Raw genomic sequence first — 9,756 nt, 5'->3', positions numbered from 1 at the left:
CCCTCCATCTGTCCGATCTCGCCCTCTGCCCGTCCCGGCGCCGACTGCAGTGGAGAAAATCTTCCTCCTAGACTCTGGTGACAAAACAGGCTACATACCTGTTGCCCGTCAGGCCCGGGCCCACACGTGTGTGGATGCACACGCCCCACTGCTGCGGGCCGCGGGGAGGTCGTGGGAGGGGACTCGCACTGGGCTGCTGTGTGGGCAGGGCGGCCCGGCCTGAGCCCGCCCTCGGGAAGGTCCACCTGCAGACCCACACCCCTCGGCAGGGGGAAGTACGGGCCTCCCTGGACGCCATAAATCAGCGCAGGAATGCAGCCGCCCGGCCTGGCTGGGCAGCACGGAGGAGACAAAGGCTTCGGCCACCCGGAGCTGGGCTCCTGGCTCCCCTGGCCCTTGCCCTGGGGGCCCCGCTTTGCCTCCGTTGCCCAAACGGGAAACCGAGGCCCAGAGAAGGGCCAGAAGGGGAGGGTTGGTTGGCCCCGATGACCCCCCACCCCCCCGCCCAGACCCCAGGATGTCCGTGTGCAGGAGCTGGGCTGGGCGTTGGTACATTCTTGGGCCCTAATGACGGATTATTCTAGCCCAGCCAGCCCAGCTGGGGCTCATTGGTGGTTTCAAGGCCCCCCCACGGGAGTGCAGGCTGCGGAGGTGCAGCCCTGAGAGCTCTATTTGAAGCCTATTTGCATCGCCCTCCTCGCCAGGTTCCCCCCACCCCCGCTGCTGCACCCCAACACTTCGCTCCCTAATAGTCTCTGCAGCTTCCTGCCCGCCAGCACCTGGGAGCTGATGGTCACAAACGGGGGGCAGGGGGTTGCGGGGAAGACCCCCTAGACCCACACAGTGGCCTGGTCCCCTCCACGATGACAGGCACACCCAGGCAGCCAATGTCCAGGATGGAGTCAGGCCGAGAGTCCCCAATCCAATAGTTCTGGGCTCTGGTTTCCTGCTTGCTTCTGTGCCTCAGTTTCCCCATCTGCAAAATGGAGTCATATCTTGGGGGCAGATGCGTACGTGTGACTTGCTGGGCAGGGCCGGGGTGATTCCGCCCGCCCGCCGTTGTCATGATGGCGATGGCCGGGGTGGACGCCGTCTGTCGGGTGGATTGTGTCCCCTGAAATTCCGGATTCGAGACCCGACTGCCGGTCCCACAAATGGGACCTTGTTCGGATGTGTCATTCATTAGACATCGAGATGAGATGAGGTGGTTCTAAATCCAGCCACAGGTAGCCCAGGAAAGGAGGGGGATTTGGACACAGACCGGGGAGCCACGTGACAGCACAGGCAGAGACCGGGGTGGTGTGGCCACCAGCCTAGGGATGCCTGGAGCCCCCAGGAACTGGGAGAGGTGGGAAGGACCTCCCCTGGGGCCTCTGGAGGGAGTGGGGCCCTATGACACCGTGCTGTCAGACCTTGGGCCCCAGAGCTTCAGGAAGGCACACCTCGGTGGCTTTAAACCGCCCCCAGAAGGCTCGTGTGTGTGTCTCTGTCCTCGGCTGGAAGTGGGGCCTCGGGAGAAGCTTGGACTCAGGGGAGAGACGAGGGGGCTGGGTTTGGGCTTCCCGACACCTGTGTCTGCCAGTGGCCCCCCGCAGGTGGCCTTCCATGCGATGGGGCTATGGTGCCCGGGCCAGGCCCCCGCATCGACTAACCGCACCCCTTGCTGCCCTCACAGCTCTACGAACTGGACGGGGACCCCAAGAGGAAGGAGTTCCTGGACGACCTGTTCAGCTTCATGCAGAAACGAGGTGAGGCCGGCCCTTCCGCCCTGGGCCCGCGGGAGGCGGGGTGCCTGCTGGCTGCAGCCAGGGCAGGCGTGTCAGAGTGGCAGTGAGTTCTCCGTGGCCAGAGGCATCCAAGAGCTGTCTGCGAGGGAGAGGAGGCAGCTCCTGCCACGGGTGTCGGGGGCCAGGGCTGGGAGAGTTCCCGTGGGGGGTCCCACCCAGAATGGGTGGCTCCCTCCCTTACTGCCGAGACCCGGGGTACGATGGCAGCAAGATGGGGTTCCCGGGGGGGCGGGTGGGCACCGGGGCTGAGAGAGGTGCCCCATTCAGGCCCCGGCCCCTTCTGCATTTATGGGGCCTCAGTCCCTCCTCGCTCCTCCCCCACGATGGACCACACGGTCCCCACTGTTGGCAGCACCCAAATCATGCTGAGTGCTGGGCCACGCGGGTGCTGAGAGCCGCACTGTGCCCGCTCGACACCTCTGCAGCCTGTCCTCTTCCTGCCCCCGGTCTGGGGTGTGACGGTCGCCGACCAGGGCCCCGCTAGGAGGTGTCTGGGCCTTGGGAACGGTGACGGGACTGGGGGCTGGTGTGGGTGGGGACACTGAGGCCCGGACACTGGAGGGTATCGGTCCTTCGGGGCGAGCCAGGCTCAGAGGGGATGGGGGGCAGCCAGGGGGTCCCCAGAGGTTGCCGCTCGTGGGCCTCACCCCCAACTTGGAGCTGCCACAAGGTGGAGGCAGGTCTTTCTGAGGAGTGCCTGTCGCCACAGGGCGGGGCTCTGGCCCTGGACAGCCCTCTGGGGGGTCATTAGGACCCACTGGGGCACGGGGCCTCAGCTACAGAGGCGGGAAGGAGTGGGGCGGCAGGGGCCACTGGGGGGGTAGGCATCGCAGGGGCCAGCCCTGCCGCTTTGTCCAGGCCCCTGCCTGCCCCTCCCTCCCGCAGCTTCTGTAAACACAGGCCCAGCCAGGCCCGGAAGGGCCAAGGGCCGGAGATGAGAGGGGCGTTAACCCCTCCTGTGCTGGGCCAGGGGAATGCAGACCCCGTCCTGGGCTAGGGCCCCTGCCCTGTTATCGTCCAGCCCAGCCAGGCCTGCTGCCCCCCATGTGGCCAGAGAGATCCTTGATCTCTCTTTATCGGCCTGTCCACACCCGCCCGAGCCCCTACTCCACCCCCTGTCCTGGGGCTCATCCTCATGGCCCGTGGCCCACCCATTTGGCTCCAGACCAGGCATCGTGTGTCCGGGGGGTGCTAGGAAGTGCTGTGAGCCACCTCTGTGTGTGGGTGAGGCTGGGGGCCCCAGACGGCCAGGCCGGCCCCTGGCCACACAGGGGCACGAGGGTCTGTGTCCAGCTCTGTCCTTCACCAAGCCAGGTGCTCCTGTAGGGTAGGAGGCAGGAAACTCCTACGCATCCCTCAGAACCCGGCCCCGAGGCCCTCTTTTCCTGCCCTCCTTGGGCACCCACCCCACCCGCCTTTCAGCCTGGATGCCATGTCCTGTGTCCCACAAGCCCCTTCCCTGTACCCCGGAGGGCCACAGAGAAAAGGCCTCCTGCTAAAGTCTCCGGGGGCCTTGGGGGCTGGGGATGCGGGAGGGGTCCTGCCTGCACCCACCCCCTGTGGCCTCCCTCGTGCCCCCCAGGCCCGCCCCGCCCTCCGCCCTCCGCCAGGGCCTCCTGCCCTCCTGGCCCTCCTCCTCCTTCTGTAAACATCCGTCCAGGCCCTGCCTGCCACAGACTCCACTGGATTCCTTAATTCTCCCCTCCCTGGCCCCGGGCAGAGCCTGAATCCCTGTCCCAGTGCGGAGGTGGGGGGGTGGGGGGACAGGGCAGGCCCTGTGGCCACTTCCCCCAGCCGGGTGTGCTGACATGTGAAGCTTTCTCTATCTCCCTCTCCAGGGGAGAATGGAATTGGGTGGGTGGGGGGCTGAGGTCCATCTTCCTCCCTGCCCCCTCCTCGGGTCGATGGGGATTTTGCAACCTGGGAAGGGCCGGAGAGGCCAGGGGTGGCGGCAGGGGTGGGGGCCAGGGGGACACCCTTTGGATCTGGGGCAAGCGAGCGGCTTCTTCCTCCACGGGGTCCCACACCCCAGCCGTCTGCCCACCTCGGCGGAGCTGCGGCCTGCCAGCCGTCACTGCGTTTACTGAGTGCTCGCTGTATGCCAGGCTGGGCACCGGGGACCCCGTGCGGGCAGGAAGTGGGGCGGCGGGTCCAGGGGAGGCACAGACGTCAAACCCGGGGTCCCCTTGCCGGGGAGAGAGGGGAGATGGGGCCTTCACTGCCCTTGGCCAGCAAGGTGCCAGACAGGCCTGAGGCTCTGAGGCTGGGGCCCTCTGGGTGAGGGGACTCGGGAATAGAGGCTGCGAGGGTCAGGTGGACAGGAAGGGGAGCTGGCTTGTGGGCAGGGAGCAGCCACCCCTTCCCCTGGGCCGGGCCCCCCGCCCCGTCCACCTGGGCCGGCCCCCGGCACCACCTTCTCGGCAGCAGAGGGATCAGCCAGGCCCTCGCTCCCCAGCTGCAAAGCCCCTGGGGCTGGAGGGCGGGTTGTGGGAGTTGTTTTGGCAGCTGTTGTGGGTGGCAGAGGAGTAGGAAGAACAAAGGCCGAGCTCTCGGGCCTGTCCCCCGGTTGGCCCCGCATCTCCCTGCCCGTGCCCCCCACCCCCAAGGTCGCATCTGTGGCAGGGAAACTGAGGCAGAGCTGCCCAGTGCTCGGCAGCGGAGCTCTCACCGGGGCGGTCACTGGGAAATGTCCGAGGCATCTGTGGTCACCAGGACGGGGGTGCTCCCGGCCTCCAGCTGGTGGGGGCCCCCAGTGCCCTGGACAGCCCCCCACACAGTGTGACCCGGCCCGTCATTCACACGGCCACGGGGGGGGGGACCCCGCTCTGGACCAGGGCGTCGACCACAGACTTGGCGTCTGCTCGCGGGGGGGGCTCCGGCCCCAGTGACAGCACCCCCTCCCCCACAGGGACGCCCGTGAACCGCATCCCCATCATGGCCAAGCAGGTGCTCGACCTGTTCATGCTGTACGTGCTGGTGACGGAGAAGGGCGGCCTGGTGGAGGTCATCAACAAGAAGCTGTGGCGCGAGATCACCAAGGGCCTCAACCTGCCCACGTCCATCACCAGCGCGGCCTTCACCCTGCGGACCCAGTGAGTGCCGATGGCGGGGCTCCCGGGCGCTTCTGGCGGCGCCGAGTCCGGAGGGATTGGGGGGGGGGTCACGGGGACAGGCATCCAGACGGCTTCGGTGACTCTCGGGTGGCGCCAGGGGCGGGAGGAGCTGCCACAGCCGAGGGCAGTGAGGAGCCACGGGGGGCATCCCAGGTGCCATCCCGTGCCCTCGCCCCTGCCCGCAGGTACATGAAGTACCTGTACCCCTACGAGTGTGAGAAGCGTGGCCTCAGCAACCCCAACGAGCTGCAGGCGGCCATCGACAGCAACCGGCGGGAGGGCCGGCGGCAGAATTTCGGCGGCTCCCTCTTCGCCTACTCGCCGGGCGGGGCCCACGGCATGCTGTCCTCGCCTAAGCTGCCCGTGTCCTCTCTGGGCCTGGCCGCCAGCACCAACGGCAGCTCCATCGCCCCGGCCCCCAAGATCAAGAAAGGTAAGGGGCTTGATGTCGTCGACTCGGGCTGCGTGGCCTGGTGGGGGGGCGGGGACGCCTCCTCCTCTCTCCGGTGACAGGGTGACAAGCCTGAGCTGGCACGGAAGGGGGCGGCCGGCCTGCCAGTTCTGTGCGCAGGCAGAGGTGACGGGCCACGCGCAGTCCCCCGCCCAGTGCCCACGGCGGACATCGCTCGTCGACCACGGGATTCCATTCTCCCGAGCGTTAGAGTCCTCGGCGCTTCGCTCCAGCAGACACCGCCGAGCGTGTGGCGTGGGGCTAGCACACTGACCCTATGGCCATCCCTGGCGCTGTTGCCAGGGGGCCTCCGGGCGGCTCGGCACCCCTTTCCGAGCCCGATTTCCTTACGGGTAAAGTGGAGAAAATGGCCCCCCGCTCACGGAGTCGCGTTGTGGGGCGTCTTCAGTGCGTAAAACACCCAGCACGGGACAGGCCTGGGTTTGCTGGAACCTGACAGCCAGGCCCCCATCCCCAGTCCCCGCCCGTGGCAGGCAGCTCAAGTCGATCGAGTCCCCTCTCCCACCGAGCCTCGGAAGCTTCCGAGCGCAGCGCCAGGGGCGCGTGGGGCAGAGTGGCGTCGCACAGGCCCATTCGCCTGTCTGGGTTCTCATTTGTCCTCTGCCACACGGGCTGTGCCCACCTCCTTCCTGGGGTTGGCCCGAGGACCCGAGCCAGCCCCCGCAGGGCCCTGAGTCGTTAGGACTGGACAGATCTGAGGCGAGGGCGGCCTTGCTGACGTTAGCCCGGTCAGTGCTCTGTGGGCCTCAGTTTCCCGTCCTGGCCTCGGGGAGCTCTAGTGACACCTGTTAACGGTTATTAAGCTTCTCCCGAACGTGGGCCAGGCCACGTGCTGGAGCTGGGGAAGATGGTGGCGGATAGGACGAAGGGGCTCTGACCTGGGGAGTCACCAGAGAGCCAGGAGGCAAGCAGCAGTCCACAGCGACGGGAAAGCTGGTTGAGGGATGGCAGGTCCAAGGGGCTTCTGAGGAGGTGGCATTCGAGTCCCAGCCCAGCCTCTGCCTGGCTCGTATAAGTCCTCTCGGAGCCTGTGTAGCCTTGCCTGGAGGTGGGAGTGGGCGTGGGGTTGTCGAGATGGCCCTTCGAGAGGGCTCGTGCTGAGCGCTTTAGACGGGACACGTGGCGAGTGCGTGTTGTGACGAGCTGGGTGTGTAGTGTATTCGGTGGCATCGTAACTGGCATCCTTATCGTTGGTGTTGCCAGCACGGCGGTGTCTGCTGTCAGCCCGATGTTAGGAGGGGTTTTATCTGCTTCCCTGGAGAGGAAGTGAGCTCCCCATCAGTGGGGGTATTCAAGGAGGGGGGGCGCACATTCCTGCTCGGGTGGAAGGCGAGGCCAGGCCACGTCGTTTCCATCCTGGCCACCAACCCCTCTTCTCTCCTGTCCAGAAGAGGATTCGGCCATCCCCATCACAGTCCCCGGCCGCCTGCCCGTGTCCCTGGCGGGCCACCCCGTGGTGGCGGCCCAGGCGGTAGCAGTGCAAGCGGCGGCGGCCCAGGCGGCCGTCGCGGCCCAGGCGGCCGCCCTGGAGCAGCTTCGAGAGAAGCTGGAGTCCGGGGAGCCTCCGGAGAAGAAAATGGCCCTGGTAGCAGACGAGCAACAGCGGCTCATGCAGCGAGCACTACAGCAGAACTTCCTGGCCATGACGGCCCAGCTGCCCATGAGCATCCGAATCAACAGCCAAGGTACCGACCCGGCGCCCAGGCCCTCTGTGCTCCGTGCCCGTGTAGCAGTCAGGGCCTTGGAGCCATCCTATGTAAAGAGCGCCCGCAAACCAACAAGAAAAAAAAGGGGCAACCAAACCGGTAGAAGAAATAGGCAGCCGTGACGAGTAAGTTCCCGTGAACAGCCGTCCCAGCCCATCTCGTTGGGGATCTGCACGTAAACGGGCAGATACCGTTTTTCAAGAGTATGAGTGAGTCACGTCTGGAAGACTCGGTGGCTGTTAGAGAGGATTTGGGCGTGCGACACTGCTCAATGCTTACAATCACGAAAGCACAAATTCCAGACGAATGCGTTCTCGTTCAGCGAACACGCGTTGAGTACGTCCGCTGTGGCAGATACAGTCCACGGCTTTGTGAAGCCTGAAGCCTAGTGGGGGTGACAGACGTGAAACTCGTCACCTCACAGATGGGCCGTGGTTCTCAGTGGTGGCCTTTCTTCTTCCCACAGCCTCCGAGAGCCGCCAGGACTCGGCTGCGAGCCTGACCAGCACCAATGGCAGCAACAGCATCAGCATGTCGGTGGAGATCAACGGGGTCATGTACACAGGTAGCACCTTGACCCTGCTCTCCGGGTTAGCCCAGTGCTCCTGGGTCACCCCAGGTCCCACCTGCGTGGGCCTAGCCGTGAGGGCCAGCAAAACTCTCCCCTCTGGGGACTCAAGTAGATAATCTGTGTGGTGTACGTAGCATGGCAATCAGCACACAGTGGGGACTCAGCGTGGTGCCTGGCACACAGTGGGGACTTAGTGCAAAGCCCAGTCTGTAGTGAGGACTCGGCCCAGTGCCCAGCACATACTGAGGACTAAGCACGGCAATCAGCACGTAGTGGGGACTCAGCGCAGCGCCCGGCACATAGTAAGTGCTCAAGGAAACAGTTGACCCTTGAACAGCATGGGTTTGACCTGCACGTTTTTTTCAGTAAGTGCTGCATATTTCCTCTTCCTTATGATTTTCTTTAATGACAGTTTCTCGAGCCTACTTTGTTGGGCAGATACAGTACGTGACACATATGACGTACGAGATATGTGTCAGTCAACTGTTCCCATTAGCCGTAAGGCTTCTTTCTGGTCAGTAGTCAGCTGTTAGTAGTAGTTACGTTTCGGTGGGGAGTCAAAGTCCTTTTGAGATTTTCAGTGGTGAGAGGGAGGGACAGTCTCTAATCCTTGCATCATTCAAGAACAGTAAGAGCGATGTTTGCAAAAAAAATGGAGTCGGGACTCTTGCTCGTATGCGCCACCAGGTGGCGCCGGGGACACAGGACAGCTCGGTTGCTGTGCACAGAGCCCTGGGAAGCGGAGGCTGGGACCGTGGTGGGCGTCCAGTCCTCGCAAGTCCCCGGGAGCCCTTGTACCTGCCACGTAATCTCCTCAAACCCCCTACGCCGTCTCTCCTCTTGTTCTTGCATTAGGAGTGCTGTTTGCTCAGCCGCCGGCCCCCACGCCACCTTTGGCCCCCAGCAAAGGTGGTGGTGGCAGCAGCCGGGGAGGAAACAGCGGGACCAGCAGCGGCAGCGGCGGCACGGGCGGCCAGACCGGGCCTGCGGGGTTGTCCGCACCCCCCACGTCTTCTACCTCAAATAACTCATTGCCTTAACCTCACCACTCACCCGCCGCCCCACCCCGGAGCCCGTCAGACTGGGCGGGGGTCGAGAGGTGGGCCACGCGGGGGCCGGGGTGGTGGAACATACAGGTGGGGAGGGGAGAGATCCACAGAGGAGCCACAGCTAACGCCAAAAAGAAAAGAAAAATATATATACGTATATATATAAAGAAAATTTAATAAAACAGGGGAAAACCAAGGAACACTTGAATTACTCAGGTTTCAGACATTCAGAAAGATGAATTGTGAGTACAGCCAAGGAAATCGGAAGAAAGAGTGGCCAGCGCTTCCCAGGGCTTTCCTGCAGCCCGGTGGCCGTCTCGGACTGGTGTCTGGTGTCTGGTTTGGACCAGTTGCAATGTAAGGCCAGATCCTGTTTACCTCATACATCTCTGCACTGTGTTTTTATCATTTTTGCCTGTTTTTTTTTTTTTCTCCTGTTTTTTCTATTCATCACACATTCACCACACCCAGCTCCTTGTGTTGAATGAAACCCCTGAGCCAAGATCAGTTGAATTTTTTTTCTTGTCGCTTTTGGGGAAAAAAAAAATTTTTTTTTTTTTTTTTTAAAGAAATAGTGATATTCAAGCTCTATAGGGTTTTTAAGAGGTTTTGGGGGTTTTGTTTTGTAAATATTCTATTTTATTCTTGGGGGAGGAATCAAACCTTAGGAAAAGGATATATATATATCTATATATTTGTGTTCATTCAGGGAAACTGGACTTGAAAAAGCAAAAAAAAAAAAAAAAAAAAAGTAATACCCTTTTAATTTTTCCCATGACTGATTTGGGTTCGTGTGTGCACTTCCCGTGATGCAGTGGGCAGCTGGCCAGGACACTGGATCCCTGGGCTAGAGCCAGAGGAGGTGATGAACTCAGGTGCTGGGGGCCGGGCTGGGGTGGGGGGGTGCATGTGGGGGCTGTGGGGAGGGGACACGATGCTGAATGGCAGATCCCGCACGGAAGGCGCGGGCGCCCACGCGTTCTCTCGCTGTGCTGTGGCCGCTCCCCGTCAGGGACCTGAAAGTCTTAACTAGGAAGGAGAAAGTGCTGGAAAGAGAG

At 63.0% G+C, this 9,756-nt stretch overlaps 1 protein-coding gene across 1 annotated transcript in view; it reads left to right on the top strand.

The window, feature by feature from the left end:
• ARID3A (AT-rich interaction domain 3A) overlaps positions 1 to 9,449 on the top strand; it is a 25,904-nt gene extending 16,455 nt beyond the window's left edge. The window contains exons 3-8 of the mRNA XM_011375206.1: positions 1,676 to 1,748; positions 4,696 to 4,879; positions 5,086 to 5,333; positions 6,761 to 7,057; positions 7,545 to 7,643; positions 8,505 to 9,449. Coding sequence (XP_011373508.1) covers positions 1,676 to 1,748; positions 4,696 to 4,879; positions 5,086 to 5,333; positions 6,761 to 7,057; positions 7,545 to 7,643; positions 8,505 to 8,689 — 1,086 coding nt within the window. The 3' untranslated portion in view covers positions 8,690 to 9,449. The remainder of the gene's footprint in view (positions 1 to 1,675; positions 1,749 to 4,695; positions 4,880 to 5,085; positions 5,334 to 6,760; positions 7,058 to 7,544; positions 7,644 to 8,504) is intronic.
• Positions 9,450 to 9,756: the final 307 nt, after the last annotated feature.

This window comes from Pteropus vampyrus, unplaced genomic scaffold (assembly GCF_000151845.1).
Source record: "Pteropus vampyrus isolate Shadow unplaced genomic scaffold, Pvam_2.0 Scaffold267, whole genome shotgun sequence".
In the NCBI taxonomy this organism is placed as follows: Eukaryota; Metazoa; Chordata; class Mammalia; order Chiroptera; family Pteropodidae; genus Pteropus; species Pteropus vampyrus.
Note: the sequence above shows the minus strand (reverse complement) of the source record. Positions and strands in the feature narration are given on the sequence as shown.